At 39.1% G+C, this 17,685-nt stretch overlaps 2 protein-coding genes across 2 annotated transcripts; one reads left to right on the top strand and one right to left on the bottom strand.

Annotated features, from left to right (window-relative positions):
• Nucleotides 1-8,070: 8,070 nt before the first annotated feature.
• On the bottom strand, nucleotides 8,071-9,967 carry tmem208 (transmembrane protein 208). Its single transcript, XM_049717742.2, has 6 exons — nucleotides 9,778-9,967; nucleotides 9,251-9,346; nucleotides 9,095-9,154; nucleotides 8,865-9,001; nucleotides 8,641-8,725; nucleotides 8,071-8,547 (listed from the first exon to the last, which is right to left on the bottom strand). The coding sequence occupies exons 1-6, from the start codon at nucleotides 9,781-9,783 to the stop codon at nucleotides 8,410-8,412; spliced, it is 522 nt and encodes a 173-aa protein (XP_049573699.1). The 5' UTR covers nucleotides 9,784-9,967; the 3' UTR covers nucleotides 8,071-8,409.
• Nucleotides 9,968-10,533: 566 nt separating this feature from the next.
• On the top strand, nucleotides 10,534-14,442 carry slc39a1 (solute carrier family 39 member 1). The gene is made up of 4 exons (XM_049717741.2): nucleotides 10,534-10,865; nucleotides 11,517-11,641; nucleotides 11,874-12,194; nucleotides 13,293-14,442. Exons 1-4 carry the CDS (start codon nucleotides 10,751-10,753, stop codon nucleotides 13,644-13,646), a joined length of 915 nt encoding a protein of 304 aa, XP_049573698.1. The 5' UTR covers nucleotides 10,534-10,750; the 3' UTR covers nucleotides 13,647-14,442.
• The last annotated feature ends 3,243 nt before the right edge of the window (nucleotides 14,443-17,685 follow it).

The following is a 17,685-nucleotide window of genomic DNA, read 5'->3' as shown; positions in this document are numbered from 1 at the left end:
TTTTCTTTTCGTAGAAGCGCGTGGTAGGTGTTTGATTTAGGGACTGAACACAGATACATTGTTTACTGACAAATAGAAGCAGCAGCTTTCCTTAAGTTTAAAGACTATATCGTGCAGGGGAAGCGCACTGTCTGGTGGAAGCGGACTCACTAGAGTCCTTGCAAGAGATTAACATGCACAAAATAGATCTACATTTACAAAGAACTGCAAGACCTCCACTTGCAGATGACGTAAATTTGACTTCCGTGAAGCAGACAATGTGACAACCGTGTGTGACAACCTAAACCTGTGCCTGAGTCAGTAGGGTGCTTTTAAAAACAAAACTCAAAAAAAAAATTAAAGGGTTAAAACACACACAACATATTCAGATTCAGATGTTTGTAAATCATCATTCAGCAATCAACAAATTACCAAACCTGTCACGGATCGGATGGAGCGGGGCGACCAAATGCAGCTTGGACCAGGGTTTATTGGAGAACACAAACTAACAGACTCAGCAAACTGACATGACTTAACAAAACAATAACTTGATTGACTGACCGGGACGTGAAACAAGAAGACAGCAGGACATGACGACAACAAGACAGTACGACAACAATGAACCGACGGGGCGTGAGGGGCAGACAGGGCGTATATACACGACAGGTAACAAGAGGTAGGTGAGAATGATCACACTTAATGATGGGCAAACAGGAGGGGAGGGGCGAGCACACAGGCACACGGACAGAAACTAAGACAATATGCACATAATAAACAAACCGGGGACAAGACATGACAAAACCCATTACATTAATAATACAGATATGTATGAAAAACACTTCTAGGACATGAAAAAATCAAATGAAATTGTACTGCAATAATACTGCAATAACTGAGTTTGCATTTTGTTTCAATGACATGAATTTACATGTGCGCTGCTCAATCGAAACATCATACATAATGTTAGTAGAGGAAATACATTCACCTCTGAATTAACTTGTAATGACCCACTTGTAATACTTTTATTTTGAAGTCTCTCTCTCCCTCTCTCTCTAATTCCCATCATCATGTGCCAGTCTAGACGTTCAGGCGGCGGGGAGACGCACTGGCTGGTGGCGCAAAGGGTTTCAAGTTTCTCAACTCTTAAAAAGTCTTTACATCCTGCTTTGCTTTAAGGGGAAATAACATCGTAGTAATCGCTGGGACCAATTCAACTACAATAAAAAAAAATGCTGCTAAAATGTGTCCATCTCATAAGGTGACCAAAATATTAGAAATAGCTTTCAATAGCCTATGGTTAGTATTATATGTACATTATCATGTAGGGGGGCAAATTTTCTTGTGTACGTACGTATTACACTCAAAAAACTGCTGAATCGATTTGGGTTATGCTGTTGTTGATTCACAAACTACTCTCCAAAGAAAACCAAATGTTTTGAGCATTTCAATGTTAAAAAATTCAGTTTAATAGTTCAAAACGAACTGGGTTTAAAGTTAAGACGCAACTGTATTGTATGCAATGATACAATACATGTAAATGAATACAACTGAACAATACTTATAAAACTGTACAAAAAATGTACAGCACTGGATGTATTTTTTCTAGGAGCGCCAATCTACTGTAAATGTTGGATAGTTTTGCAGCTTTTAAATGTTCTTCACTTTTATTTGTATCTAATTTGGTGATTTGCCTCCCCCCAAATGCTAATAGGGAGAACCTGGGTGTGAACACAGCCAGCTTGATTCACCAATAATTGAAACGAGTTTTCTCCTTTGTGGGGGATACGCCGACAGGTGGAGGGAAGAAGTGAGACAAAGGAACGGCAAGCATGCTTAACAAAGATGGTGATGATAATAATAATCCGTTCACCTTTCTGCAATTCTTAACACAGTTTGATGGATGCTGTTATGTATAAGAATAAATTATGATGACATCTACCACACATCTGTGATCACAATTTGTCTCTCTGATCTGTCTAATTGAATTCACCAAAATCTCATTACACTAAGTGTGCCAATATTTTGAAATCAGAATACACACGTTTTTTCATTCTATGAATATATATAGAGCCCTCAATGTTACAGGTCAGCGTATGTGTCCTGTCGCCAACAGACTCCTCCAAATCTGCCTGAAGAGACGGGAGTCGTGTTGCAAGTGACTGACAGACCGTATCATTGAAGGAGCAAGCGAGGGGAGTCGTGTGCTTCACTGGGCACCTGTCCAAAATGTGTTTCCTTCTGTAACTCAATCATTTATAGAGATATAGTGGTAAGGAAGGAACTTCGCGGATTATAATACTTTAAATCCTCTATCCAGAGGTATTTGGACGCTGAGTTTATATATATAGTCTTTGTGTATGTTATGTAAATTTTATGTACATTTAAACTTTATACACTACCACAATGAAAGTGACATAAAATTATCAAGGACACTGGACTACAAAATGTATGAATTGTAAGGTGTAAAGGATTTTACTAGAAGCTCACACTCAGCCTATTTGCAAATAACAGTAACAACAACCAAGCTGAAGTCTTTAATCTTCCATTTTAAACTTCGTCAACGGTCAAATCAGTGGCCAAATGGCAATCTAACAGAGCATATTTTTCACTTAACAAAGCCAGATGTGAATCCAATAAGCCCCATGAAAAACATCATGGTGGCGTCCTTATTCAAATGTCATTTTTTCCGAGTATGCTCCACTAATTTACTTCCTATAAAACTACTATTTCGCTTTCCACAAACAATCTCCTCGGTGTAGGTTACAGCTGAGCTGTTTTGTGTCCACTTTGAGTGAACCGACCCACTAACAATCTCTGTCATTCCAGTCGCCCAACCAAAACATTGTTGCGTGAGTGCTAGTGATAAGGTGTGTATGTGTTTTGAGTGTGGGAAGAGATGGGTGGGGTGTATAGAGGCTAGCAGAAGTGTAGACACTGTGTCCAGCACCAAACCGCCTCCCAAAATAAACGCCGTCCTTGCGTCTCCATGTCTGTCCGGGGGCAGACCTGCAGGCTCCCCAGCGCCCCAGCGGCAGCAACGAGGAGTCTGGGGCCCACAGGAACAGCATGTCATCACCTTCATCACTCCCCCTAATGGCCCTCCTCAAGACCAGAGACATGGCAGACTGGGTTGCCCTACCGAGGCGGCAGTGGACACACACACACACACACACACACACACACACACACACACACACACACACACACACACACACACACACACACACACACACACGCACGCACGCACACGCACACACACACACACACACACACACACACACACGCACGCACACACACACGCGCGCACACACACACATGCATGCATACATAAACATGCACACACAACTACTCCCAGCCTCTTATAGACTGGACTGGAAAGACTCACAGGTCCTCTTATGAAAACATGAAGGGGTGCTGGAGATAATGTCTTGCTAGAATTCTGGACCCGCGCCAGACTGTCCTCTATAAAGGTTTGTAACAATAGACTGATCAAATGTTAATGTTTGCAAGTCAGCTTTATTTTCAAAAATAGTCATTTGGACTTAACCTGTCGGGAGCACTGAGGGCCAGTGATGCCTTCCTTTCTGAACGAAACAGTCAGAAGCACTGTCTCCTATTTACAGTACAAGTCCATATTTCTTCCATGAAATTTCGTCACTGCATGCATCCCCACTTCAGTCTGTTCTCTTCATTTTGTGTCTTTTCTTGGAGACAAAAGTACAAACAAAACTATTTATGGGGACTCCAGAAATATGTTCTGCAATATCAAATTAAATCAGAAGGTATACAATATTTCCTCGCTACACCACGGTTCACCTTCACAGATTTTTTTTCACAGTCGTTGTGTTATGGCTTCAGAAAAAAAAGACACCACAGAGCAGGCCGAAGTGGCACAGTCGGAGGTGCAGCGAAATACACGTGAGTCACAATTTGTCCTTCAATACGTACTTCGTATTGATAATTAAAATGATTATTTTACTGTAGTTATTTGTAAAACAAATTTTTGATTTAATTTAACTTCATTTAATTTAAATTTGGTAAACAAATGCTTGGGCCTGAAAACAGGTTTTTTGGTTTCACTGTTATACATGTATAATAATGGTAAAAAAATTAAAAGTTTCCACGTCATGGATTTCACCTATCACGAGTTCTTTTCAGAATGTAACCCCAGCAATAAATGAGGGGTTACTGCATAGGGAATTTGTTGAAGCACGTGTGGTGCTTTTGTCGCCCCCATGCGGACAAACACTTCAAGCGTCACTTAATAAATTAGTCATACTGTCAGAGAGAGGGTTCCATTTTAAAATTAAAAATATACCGTCTGTGATCATACACAACATATATTGAACGGGACCCCAAATATCAGAAACATTTCATTTGGCGGGCATCTCTGATGATGTACTTTGAATTGCAGTCGAGCACAAGTGTTACCAAAACAGCAAACACAACAACAACATTGTTTATTGTGCACTCACACTATAGGTTGATTTATTTCCGCTGCAGAATAGGCTAGCAGGTCAAGAGGGCAATGAATGTCAAGAGACCTCAAACCCAACCTTTCCTTGTCAGCGGGTCTCAGTAGTGCACACGCCCATCCTCGTCCGCTTTACTTGTGGCACCAGGGAGGTGTAAATCTCTACTCACTCGTCACACTCAGCTCTAATGCTGCGACAAGCCTTTGAATTTTTCACTCAGATTTCCCTGTGGTGAATTTCCATGCATGTCATGTTTTAAGGCGAGATATTAATTTTTCTTCCTCCGTCTTGGGTCTGACTCTGACTTGGGCAAGGCTAGCGGCAACAGTTAAGCTCGTTAATCACTCTTCTCTTCTTCTAACTAATGGAAAACACTAATCATTCCTAAAATATGTGGGGATGTGGAGTTCTGTTGCCATATTTGTGTAATAGTGCAAGGTGGACGCCATTGTGATAAAATGAAAGCATTTTCCATTTAGCATGAGGATTCATTTACAATTCCATATGGGCTTCAGGATTTTCTACTAGCTTCTCGATTTCACCATAAACTCTTGTGATGGATGAGCTATTGTATTCGCACTGCAGGTTCTTCTTGTAAGTCTTTGGTTTGGTAAAGTGTGCACGACCTGGATGCCCCCAATAATTGGTCCCGAACTTTGCATGCCCCTGATCTGTCATTTATGCATTGATGTGGAACACACAGTAACCAGCTGTTGCTCTTACTTTGTACATAGATGTTGCATTTGAGACCACATTTGCTGCTTCGGCATTTGGGGACATTATGAAAGAAGTTGGAATTTAATCAATCATTGTGATCCTTCCTATAGTGAATCACCAGAATGTAAAGGGCGTCATATATGTAGATGTAGTCTGGTAACTTTCACAATATTGTTTTTTGTTTTGACTTCCACGTGGGGAGACAGTGTCTAAGAAAATGAGGAAGGAAACGGGATGAAAACAAAGGAAAAGGAAGGGAAGCACAGTGTGATGAAGCCGGTCCCCTTTCACAGATCTCGGGCAGGCTGGAGTCATGTGGACAGTGGCGCCACTGCCACGACTAATGGCTGTGGTCGCTCACGGGTGACCTTTTATTTATTTATTTGACTAATAGACCAACCAGGGAATTGAAATCCTTAATGGTAGGGGCGGGGATGATGTTGCCAAACAGAGTTACTATGGCAACTTAACATCAGTAACTTCCCAAATATGCTGAGCAGGTGCAAGTCTTGCTTTTTTGCCTTTTTATTTTTGCATTTTCAGTAGTTTGACCACAGCTTCCTTTTAAGGAAACAATTTGAAAACTGTGCGCGCTGCCAAGATGGACACAGGAGGAATCATCATCATCAGATGATCAGATTAAACTGGGGAAGTAACTTTTGGCTTGACGTTACACGAAGTATTAGGTCAATGTGGTTCAGAGTGAAAACAAGGTCAAAATGAAGTAGGGCTTGATGAAATTGAAGGAGCCAGCACCCACACATTGCCAAACATACTCTCAGCTCTGATTCTGTTTACATAGAGGGGGCGAAATGTTGAAGGCAACACACTCAGCACAACTTGTAATTGCTTGTGATTCTCTCCCCTAACTTCAAAGTCAAGGATGGCTGCAGTTCAAAGGTCAAAAGCTCCAGCAGTGCCTAATGCCCCCTCAATTTCCTGTTACGTCTGGTGTGACAGGTTAAAAGGATCTCAAATGTGAAGGTCACTTTCTTTTAGGTTTAACCAGACAAAAACATCAACTGGTCCCAGTCCAGCTTTATTTCACCTTATATACGGAACACCAATAAACATATCCCATTAGCTGTTTGTATCGATTGAAATGACGTCGTATTACCTTGGCACAGTATTTCTTGTGGCTGGTCATTGTACGTTCTTGTTCATCTTGAATCAACTGCAACAGTTGAGGCCATTTTGAAAAAGGTGCATGCAAAGAGTCTGAGGCAAGCTTTGTAAATGGAATGCTTTTTCAACTCCCTTATTTCATCTTGTCAGGAGAAACCCTTTTTACAGCCATCCATGGCGCATGAGACGCTCTCCCTTTACTCTTCTCTCCAACTTCAAGCAGCGGCCAAGAAGGACTCTCATATGCTGTAAATTATCTCGGGATCCATCTCACTCCGTGTTTCACTCCAACAGCATGAAATGGAAAGTGGGTGGACGAACATAAATTTGTGTGTACGTTTTATTGAAAGTATTACTTACGATATTGAACCTAGTAAGACCGGCTCCGTGGAAGAGTGGGGTTGAAGATCAAATAAGCCTCAATGTTCTGCACACACACACACACACACACACACACACACACACACACACACACACACGCACACACACACACACACACACACACACACACACACACACACACACACACACACACACACACATACTATATTTATATATTGGTGATTTTGTGGGGGTTGGGCAAACATGCGTGTGAGGAAACCCAGTGCTAAATTACACTGAAACCTGGTCCCTCTCACAAGCCACATGTGGGATTGGCCCTGACAACTGGATGCAGTGCTGCTCTCATTTTGGTTACTTTGTTTACAACCCTATAATAGAGACAGCATTGGACCACAGGGCAGGACACAGACAAAGTAAAAGCAAGTTATCCTGGAAAAGTTTCCGGAGAAGAATGACCTTAGCTAAAATGAGCTTGTTTGAATGACTGTATGGAATGGATTAACTCAAGCTTTGATTTTTGTTGGTATTTTTATTTTCTTGCAACAATTGACTTTCAAACTGAGTGGAAGGACTGCAACAGGAGGTAGTGGTTTGTTGAGTTAAGCGGCTGCGTATGTAATTACAAGAGAAATGTGTAATTATATTGCGGATGGATCTGAATTTCACCAGCCTACTCCCTCTCTTTGCATTAACAGCGCAATCATTGACACACTTTGTTTACACGTAAAAGATACATTTAACAAACTCTCAATTTAGGAAAGTAGTCATCACCTACGCTCAAATAGCATGCATACATGTGAGTGCGTGCACCGACAATGTCACAGCTTGAGCTGTTGACGATTTGGTTTCCTTGTTTCCTTGTTTCAGATCAACTCTTTGATATGTCTTTCTTTTTAAGTTCAAGGCATGTCTCCAACAGACAAAACTATTGCCATGTGTCAACTGTCTATAGTTAGTCATAAATTACATAAATGATCAACTAAAGTAAAAATAAACATTTACATTTATTTACTGTATATAAAGTTGTGCCTAAATTTTGTTGCAAGTAGCCAACATAATGTTAATTTTTTTTTTTAAATCATTATTTTTAAATTATTATATCTTTTATTCCAATGACCAAACTTTGCTTTCCCAGCTGAGTGAGAGGCAAGTAGACCCTGGACTGGCCTCCAGCCAATAGCAAAGACAAATCATCGCGCGCAACAATGACCAATGGAGTCTTCTCTAAATTGGCATATTCCAGAAATATAAGAGGAAGCGAAATTGCCCAAAGAAATCATACACAAATACTAAGAGGCAAAAGTCGAGATTCGTACCCAGACAACTATGAGGCTGAAATGCTAACCACTAGTTCACTGTGCCGCGTAGCCTTGCAGAATAGAATAAAAATGGCTGCATGGTTGCATTATCAACAGACAGCCAAACTGCAGAGTATCGTCAATGTTTTAATCAAAAATAAAATAAAATAAAGACAAAAACATCCCTGCAGCATAATATGACTTGGAACTCAATTTTACTTGTATGGGTTGGATGTTTATGCGCAGCACAAAATAAAAATGTACAGGTGCCAAGTGGACATTGACACCTATACATGACAGGGAAGGAAACAAGGAAACTGGATTGCATGCAGGAAGAAAACAAACATGGAAATGACATGATGACAAGATCAGGTTTGCATTTAATTTAAACAACATAATGTCTTCTATGTCATAATTTAGGATTACAGTAGATCCTGTGTATAAAAAATACTGCTTTCTTTTGCTCTGCAGCATCAGAATCTTTTCATCTGTCGCCGATCTTGTCTTCTCTGCCTTTTCTCATTCACTTCCTCCGGTGCCGATTGGCTTGTTGCAGTAAACCAGGGGCCCAGAATGTTCACCCAAAGCAGGTGAGCGGCGCGTGCCGGTGCCTGGCAAACAACGCACACATTACGTCTCTTTAAAATAAGCAATCGAATAAATGTACATGGGTCAAGAGTAAAAATTAAAGTGAAAACTCTTACCAGCAACCACAGGTACCAAAAATATGAAGAGATACAGCTGAGGACTTGGACAAACACTGTGAGTAGGATAACATCCTTCAGGTGCCTGGTGGAGATAAAAATAAAAAGAGATATTTACTGTAATATATATTTTAATGATGTAACTTGTGAATGCATTCATTCAAGTTACATACAAATTTGAAATATTTTATGGTGCGACAGTATAATGTGGTGTGATCACTGACTCTGCCATTCCTTGTTCCATGTTCAAGTCTATTCCTCCATCAAAGAGACTTCCGTCATCAGCAAACACTGGTTTGGCCATCGTGGACATGGAGCGGTAACTCCCAACGTACACAGCTAGCGCAAATGCGAATAGCAGCTGCATGAAAATGGAAACATCCAAAAATGTACTTAGAATAATAGTTGGCCAAAGATTTCGAACAGCATATCAATCAATATACATAATGCTCACCCATGTCCAAAAAGTAGATGAACTGTAGAAGATGAAAAGATTTACAGCAACATATATGGCCTGTGCATAATTAATATTATTTTAGAGTTGACCAACAATATATCAGCTTATTATCAATCAATTATGAATGGACACATATGCAAGATTACTGCTTACATTAGCTCCCAGAATGACTCTTGTGTAGAACTTGAGAGTTGACTCGTTGTCCTCGAAAATCTGCTTCTTTCCCTTGGTACCAACTTTGCCTTTTGGCTGTAAAGAGAGAGTGAGAGACGGGGGGTCGGTTTCATTAATAACTTCATATATGCACTTCGTGTCATTAAATGAATTGCTGGTTTTAAATTATTTTGGTTTCGCTCTTGAGGTTTAATATAGTAATATATATATATATATATATATTAAATTTGACGTAAATATATGTTTCTAGATGTTTTTAACAAATAATATCGTCCTCATTTTGCATACAATGTTTAGTTACTCTGTACATTTACTCTATGACTAGATTTGTTTAAAACATACATAAATTACAACAGTGAATATTATTTGTGAACTAAATGACAAAATCACTGGATAAAAACTGGTGGTGATATGTCAATCAATCCATGGTCCAAATGTGCACAGATAACGCCACAGTCGGACAGTTGAGTCAGTGAAAGAAAAAGTGCAAGTATGTGCAACCTCACCGCCATTATCTCTCAGAGAGATACTTGTGCTCGCTTCCACTGTGTCCCCTTACAATACGCTGTCCTCGAACCAACTTTAATACGTATGTTACCTCATCGAAAACTCGCAGAAAAAATCACTCCTTATTTCTTGTAACACATCAGCGTTCAACCCGTCTGAGATCGGCAGTTCCGGCGAGTGAAATAAACGTCATTCCGGTCCTTCAAAACTGAAATTTGGTGGTTGTCTGCCCTCTTGTGGCCGTTTTGCAACTACAGCATTGCATTGTACAGTAGAACAAACAGAACGTTTAACTGTAAACTGAATTTTTAATTTGACGTAGTATTTATTATTACAGATATGTTATTTGTAAAGCATTTCCACTACTTTCCAAAATTCTTGTCCTAATTAATGCGTTTTGTACATAAAAATGCAATTTTTTAATAATTTATTATTATTTTAGTTTATTATTTATATTATATTATTAATATTTTTTTTATATTTTTCTGAGCATTTCGACTGCCAACCAAACTCAGTGTTGTATGTTAACTACAGAGTAAACCATTCTAACCATCCGATTATAAAATTACTCGTGCTATTTTTATTTTATTTTTTAAAATTAAACTAATGTTTGTGTGCGTGTAACGCGACCCTCGTGAGGATTAAGCAGTTCAGAAAATGAATGGATGCGTGAGTCTGTGCGTGCGGGTGTGTTATACTTTACGTATAAGTAAATGAGAAGCTGTCAAAAAGTGCTTTTTTGCCGGTCGGTCTACCACACTCAAAAAGGCGGCTGTATCTTAGCGCAGGGACAGCTCTCTTCTCACTGGCTGTTTTCTATTGGCTCCTTTTCGACCTTTGTCGGCCACCGTCGAAGCAGAGACTCATCCACAGTCCTTCCGTGTTTGTTTTGACGAGCAGTCCTTATGTAGTTTCACAACTTAATTGTAGGTCAGGTAGGAAGGGAGGCTCTCTCTAACATTTTAACACATTATGGATTTTTTGCTTCAAGTAAAATTAGGCGCTCTGGTCGGTTTGTTACTTCTAACTCTTTTTTTCGGCTTCATCCCCGCCAGAGTCGCTTGGTTCAGAAACACAAATGGGACAGGTAAGTGCAGTTACTGATCTTGACGAATTTCTTGCTTTTTATTTTTGAATTACGTTGACCGAATTACAGGTAAACGAAGGCTTAATTTACAATCAAAACTATTTTTTTAAGGCGGACTCTGATAGACCTGGCTGGATGTATGAATGATTTTTTACTCAGTGAAGAGTCACGTGTTAGATTAATCGTCAGTGATTTTATCAACTTGTACATGATCGATTACGTAGGTCTAATACGCTGATTAATACCCAGGGAATAAAACCGTGTGTTTTTTATAAATACAAAATTTGAATTTGCAGCAGTGGTTTTTATACATGAATATGAACTCCATTCTGCCCAAAGTTTGGGTCACCTGACCTGACAATGACTGTATGCTGTAGCCCAAAGGCATCGTAAATGTTTGTATATTTTCATAATGCAACAAAGGTGGTTGTCATAGTGAACTTGTCCAAAGTGCATCTGGACTTGTCGAGTGTGGAAGTGAAAATATTACTTCTCTCTGAGCACCATAAGAAGGATCTGAAAACTAATCTATGACGTGTTGGTCTAATCTGTCATTAATTCACACACAAAAAGATTGTGGGATCAATTAATTGCATGACCATGTGTGATTTCAGAATTTAAATGTTTTTGTTTTAAATGTTGCATTTTCAGAGACTCACCGCACAGTTTTGAGTCTGATTAGCTGCTTTGCTGGTGGAGTCTTTCTGGCAGCATGTTTGCTGGATATTATCCCAGATTACCTAGCGGACATCAATGCTGCCCTGGCATCAATGGAGGTACAGTTAACCTGCCTGCTGGATAATTTGCCTACCTATTACTTTTGCGATCAGAAGATTTACTACATAAGAGCGCTTGACAGTAAGCTATAATAATATTGTGGTTGCGTGTGATGTTATTCTCATATCAGGAATATGTATTTCATATTATTGACTTCATTTTAACAGTATCTACGTATTTGCTTTCGCAAAACTTTGTGATGGCAAGGCTTGATCGCATTGTCTCTCACAGGTCAACTTCCCACTTCCTATGTTCATCATTGCTGCTGGCTTCTTCGGTGTCCTCATGTTGGAGAGGATCGTTCTGAACTGCCGGGAGAATAGTGGGACTGGGAATGAGAGAGTCCCACTTATACAGGACAACAGGAATGGCCACGGCCACGGCCATGTCCACACCTCCTCCGTGAGTCCGGATCTGGAGAGCAGTGGCCACCATGTCCATGTGGACTTTCAGGCCCACTCGCCTTTTCGCTCCTTTATGCTCTTCCTCTCGTTGTCACTCCACTCCGTGTTCGAGGGGCTTGCTATCGGTCTGCAGGATACTGATTCAAAGGTAATAAAAGAGGAGTGACATTTTCTGATATTGAATTATCTCAAGGTTGCAGGTTATACTGAATATTAAGCAAGGTTTTCTCTGATTGTTTAATTGCACTTTTGCAGAGTCTTAACTAACAGTTGTTGTTTATCAATTCTACTGTTCAGTGCATCAGGAGTGCCAATGCTGTATTGCAAGGTATTCACAGCTATCAAATTTGATACAACTTTTGTGTATCATAAATTGTGGCTAGTGAGTACATTTTCAGCTTCTGGTCAAATGCTTTGGCAAGAAAGTAATCTTGCGGTCATAGGACATAAGTCTTGTCATGTGGTCATATAGGACCCTCTGCCTCAAAATTCTTTCGCTTCAGGACTTTTTAGCTATAGGTTTCATTGCAGGCTCATGAGTAGAAATACGTTTGAAAGAGTTACTTTGTGCAGTTTCAAACAGTTCCATGGTATGACTTTTCATCATGCCATGTTTCTTGTTTTGGTTATATCAGCCCATTTTGAGGGAGAAGCCATTTCTCATGAAATAAGTGACTGTTCAGCATACCCTTGTATATATTGGGTAGTGATGTTTAGTAATACCACTTTTTTTTCAGATCAATTTGAGCACTCAACTTTTGAGAAATCATTGATAACGATACTAAGTAACCGACACTACTTCTACTTTAGATATATAGATCATTTTTAAGGCAGACCTTAAGTTTATTTCTGATAAAAGACATAACAGTCACTCTGCAATAGATCATTTAAGTTCAATACAGAACACAAACAACTCTCTCTGAGGTTAATTCATTTGTAATTCATTACCAAACAGATATCTTCCTGACTTTCATTGTTGGTTTAAAATAAATTGAAATGGGGAAAAAAATACAGGTTAAATTTTTGTTAAGTGATTAGCATGACACTATAAAGTTGGCAAATAGGGCTCGGCCATACAGCTGTGAATTTTTATCACAATATTTCATATCGAGCGTTATTCCTGATGCGTATTCACAATGATTAAAAAAATTAATAGAATAGACAAAATACAACTCTCCACAGGAAGAATAGCAAACACAATCAGTCTAATGAAATGAATTAAAAAAACGAATATTTCATCCTCCAGGTGTTGGAAATCTGCATCGCCATACTGGTCCACAAGAGCATCATCGTGTTCAGCCTGTCGGTGAAGCTGGTCCAGAGCGCAGTTCGTCCCGCATGGGTTGCCGCTTATATCGTCGTGTTCGCCGTCATGTCGCCTTTGGGCATTGCCATCGGCATCAGCGTGATCGAGGCCCAGCTGGCGGCCGGCGCACTCATCCAATCCGTTCTGGAGGGCCTCGCGGCAGGGACCTTTGTCTACATCACCTTCCTCGAGATCCTCCCGCATGAGCTCAACTCCCCTGGGAAGCAGCTGCTCAAGGTGCTCTTCATCTTGCTGGGATTCACCGTCATGGCCGCACTCACGTTTGTGGGCTGAGACGCGGCAAGAGTTTGACTTTGTGTTTGACGTCATCTCTGTTCTGAGCATGGAGATAACATTTTTTCCTCACCTTATGACAGTATTGTAGGTCCTTGACTTTTCATGTCCACCAGTGCATTTTTTAAAGGAACAAATTAACATTGCTTGATTTTGTTTTTTTGTTTTTTTTTTAGACCTTTCTGTCTACCTCTTAAAATAATTCATGATTGATTTATAAGTATATGTTGTTTTACTTAAGAACAGGTCTTGATTAATAACCATCCTAGTCAAGCGTAAACAGAGCACATCCAAACTTTCACGTCACTGACAAACAATTTGAACTTGAAGAAACCACTGAAGATGTTTACCGTGTGTATCACACATTGTGTTTTATCCAATTGAGTCATGTTATTAGCAACTATGTTTGTGTCCATTTACTTTTGGTTCATTTGTTTGAAATGATAATTGCCTCCTTACAAGTGCCTCCAAACGTGTATACATACGTACATAATTAATTTTAAAGTTATTCTGCCTTTGTTTTTTGTTTTGTTGTTGCTTCTAGTAGCCTATCACTGACCTCATGACATTTGATTTGTACTGACATTTTATGATACTGCCTTTAACCCATTTTTGATCTCAGTAATATTTTGTTGCTTGTATGATTCATAATGAGATTTTGTGAGGTGGCTTAAAAGTAGGCACTCTTCTTGATGCGTTATGTATTAAAACCCAAAATGAAAATGTAATCAAGAAAAAACAACGAGATTGTTTTTAAAACTTTTTTTTTAAAAATAAAACATTGATATCTGAGAAAGCTTGTATGTACTGAACTAAAATGAACAAAAAAAATATATTCACAAATTGATAAAACTACTTCAACAGCATTGTATTGCGTTTTAGCATTGTGAGACATGAAACAAGAGAGCATATGTACATTACATAGCCAATCATTAATTGTAATGTAAGGACAATTAACTCCAATTTGTCTGTAGGTGTGATTGTGAGTGTGGATGGTGTGCCCGCGATTGGCTGGCGACCGGTTCTGGGTGTACCTGAACTGCCCAAAGACTGCTGGGATAGCGTCTAGCAGGCCCACGACCCCTGTGAGAATAAGCAGTTTGGAAGATGAATGAATGAATAATCTTTTTCTTTTTTTGAGAGGCAAAACAAATTAATGCTTTTTATGATCCAATAAATTCATACATAACCTAGGTTTCTGTCTAGATATCATGATAAGAAATATCCCACTTAGTGTTGATCTTAGTGTTCAATTCAGTTTGCAATTGAGGAACTAAGATTATCCCACAACTGACAGGGTTTGTTCCAACACTGGCACTTGAAAGTCCTGTTCCATCTTACAACTGAGGTGAAATGGTAAACACTATTGCGTAAAGCACAGGGGTCAGTTCTCCATTTAGCCATAAAGTCCTGTTCCCTATTATAAATGAAATGTTCAGCATTATTGTTTAGAGCACAGGGGCGTCAAACTCAAGGCCGGGGGGCTCAGAGCTGGCTGGCCACATCATTTTATGTGGCCCGTGAAAGAAAATCATGTGTCAGCTTCTATGATCAGAATCATCTTGCTAAATTCCGTACTATCATGTAAATAACTTCGAGATTTTGCAAGATTTTTCGTAACTCTTTTCACAGTAATTTGAATTATTGGGCACCGCACAGTGGATAAAACACTATGTAAGTGCCTTCCATTTACTTTTTATCCTTGACTTTTAATTTCAAAACTAGTCAATTTGATGTGTATTTACAATAATACGATTAAACATTTGGTTTCATCATCAGCCGATGGAAGCCATAACTATTACTACTTGCTACACCCTATTCAAGCAGCATTGTGGAATTTGTGGTTTATTTATACAAAGTTTTATGAATTCGTAAATGGATAAATAAGTGGTTATCTGGTCTTCACTGTGAGATCAGTTTTATCGGATCTGAGACAAATATTGGTTGCTGGAAGTAATTAAATGTAATTGTACAAAAACTTTATCCTTAGTAATACAATCAATGCAACGACCAATGCATGACCGTTGATGATAACATACTGCCATCTACTGGATTTTTTTATGTATTACAATGCAAGTGGATGAAAAGCACCGTTAGTGTTTCCTCATTACACAAAGTATGTAAACTATTAAAATGGTTTTAATGTTTATTTTAATGCACTAAAATATTTTTATGAACACTTGCTCGTATATTTTATATCATTATTTGTTCTAATAATAAATTGCATGTGGGTGGCGCACTGGTTAGCATGCCCGTCTCACAGTTCAGAGGTCGCGGGTTCGTTTCTGGGTCCAACCCTCCCAGTGTGGCATTTGCATGTTCTTCCTGTGCCTGCGTGGGTTTTCTCTGGGCACTTTAGTTTCCTACCACATCCCAAAAACATGCATGGTAGGCTGATTGAGGTCTCCAAATTGCACGTAGGTGCGAGTGGGGATGATTGTTCGTCTCTGTGTGCCCTGCGATTGAAAGTTGAAGTGCATGCCATATTCTATTCCATATATAAAAATTGTTGCAGGCCTTAGTTTGGACACCCATTAAATCAGTTAGAATCTATATGATTAATGTCTGCATTGCCAACACAATTTTTTCTCATTCGATTTCCACAAAAGCATTGATTGGCAACACAAGGCTGGGAAATTTGAGGAATGGTAGAAGACACACACACACACAACACACACACACACACATACACACACACTGCAAGAAATTGCTCACCCATTTTTTTTCTTCAAGGTGAAAGGGGGCTTATTCATGAGAATCTGTTAATGAGATGTGGAGTTGACGAACAATAGCACAGAGTGCACGCAGTAAGTCGGCCAGCACTGAGGCCTCAGTGTGAATGAGGGAGCCAGTAGAGCATTGAGCTCCGTCCGGTGTGAGATGAACTCTTCAAACAGCTCATTAAGCTGCTCTCTCTCTCTCACATCTCAGGACAGTCACGTTGTTTCCATGAAAGCAACGCTCACATGCCTGCCAAATTGTAGACACTCTCGTGAATTCATACTACATGACAGAGTCAGAGAGGATCCAGAAGTTCTAAAATGGTGGACTGACCATTATTATCTATTTCTTATCACTTGAAAATATTTTCTGACGGATACGAAAGTTCATTTAAACACAATGACTGTTTTTGTCCTTTCTGTTGACAATAATTATTGCAATTAAATAGCCATAGTTGTATGAGGTAGTTTGTTCATGACTTATGTGTGGTGTGAAAAAATAAAAAGTGGTCCCCTCCAAAGGAATGTACACAAAGGAATGTGCAGCATGATGTCTAGTATGGTCCCTTCCCACAGTCTCAACACAATTTTGAGATCAAACCCCACATTTCATGTCACGTGTTGTGCCACACAATGGCAACAACACTCTAATATGACCTTAACTGTCTGGATCAATTAGAATAAAAGACTATAGAGTGTAGGAAAGAAAATATTAAACAAAAATCAATAGAGGAAATTGATTTCCCGTTTCCTGTGTTGATATTCTGATATAATATTGATGAAAAGTAAAATCATTCACTTCAGTTCAATTCAAAAAGAGATCTTCAAATGTTATGCAGCACAAATTGGAAAAGAACCTAATTTACTCTTACGTTTAAAACATTGTTTTTTAATGTAAATTCCAATTTTGTCAAGATGCTAGATTTGAGGATTTTGTCAGCTGTATGTTAGCAAACTATGTAACAAATATAAACCATAAAATATTTCTCTCATAGTTCCATTGACATTGATGAGAGTGGAATTTCTTTCATTTGTTTTCAAGTTGTTGTTGCTCTTTATGGAACAAGGAATCTTATTTGGCATCTTAAATGAAACGGAGAACCAGACAATGTCACACAGCCAATCACAACAGAAATATATTTAATAATTAAATAAGTAAGCGATGGGGATAAAAAAGTGCACTACACTGATATAACATCATTACAAACTATTTATAATTCTATTGTATACTAACTGTGGATATGTAGACAGTGGCAATAATCTCAATGTTATACTGTACGGAATATGATATGCTTTAGAACTACGTATATGTTAAAATA

The sequence above is a fragment of the Syngnathus scovelli genome, chromosome 4, assembly GCF_024217435.2.
Source record: "Syngnathus scovelli strain Florida chromosome 4, RoL_Ssco_1.2, whole genome shotgun sequence".
In the NCBI taxonomy this organism is placed as follows: domain Eukaryota; kingdom Metazoa; phylum Chordata; class Actinopteri; order Syngnathiformes; family Syngnathidae; genus Syngnathus; species Syngnathus scovelli.
The sequence above is the reverse complement of the archived record's forward strand: the minus strand, read 5'-3'. Positions and strand labels throughout refer to the sequence as shown.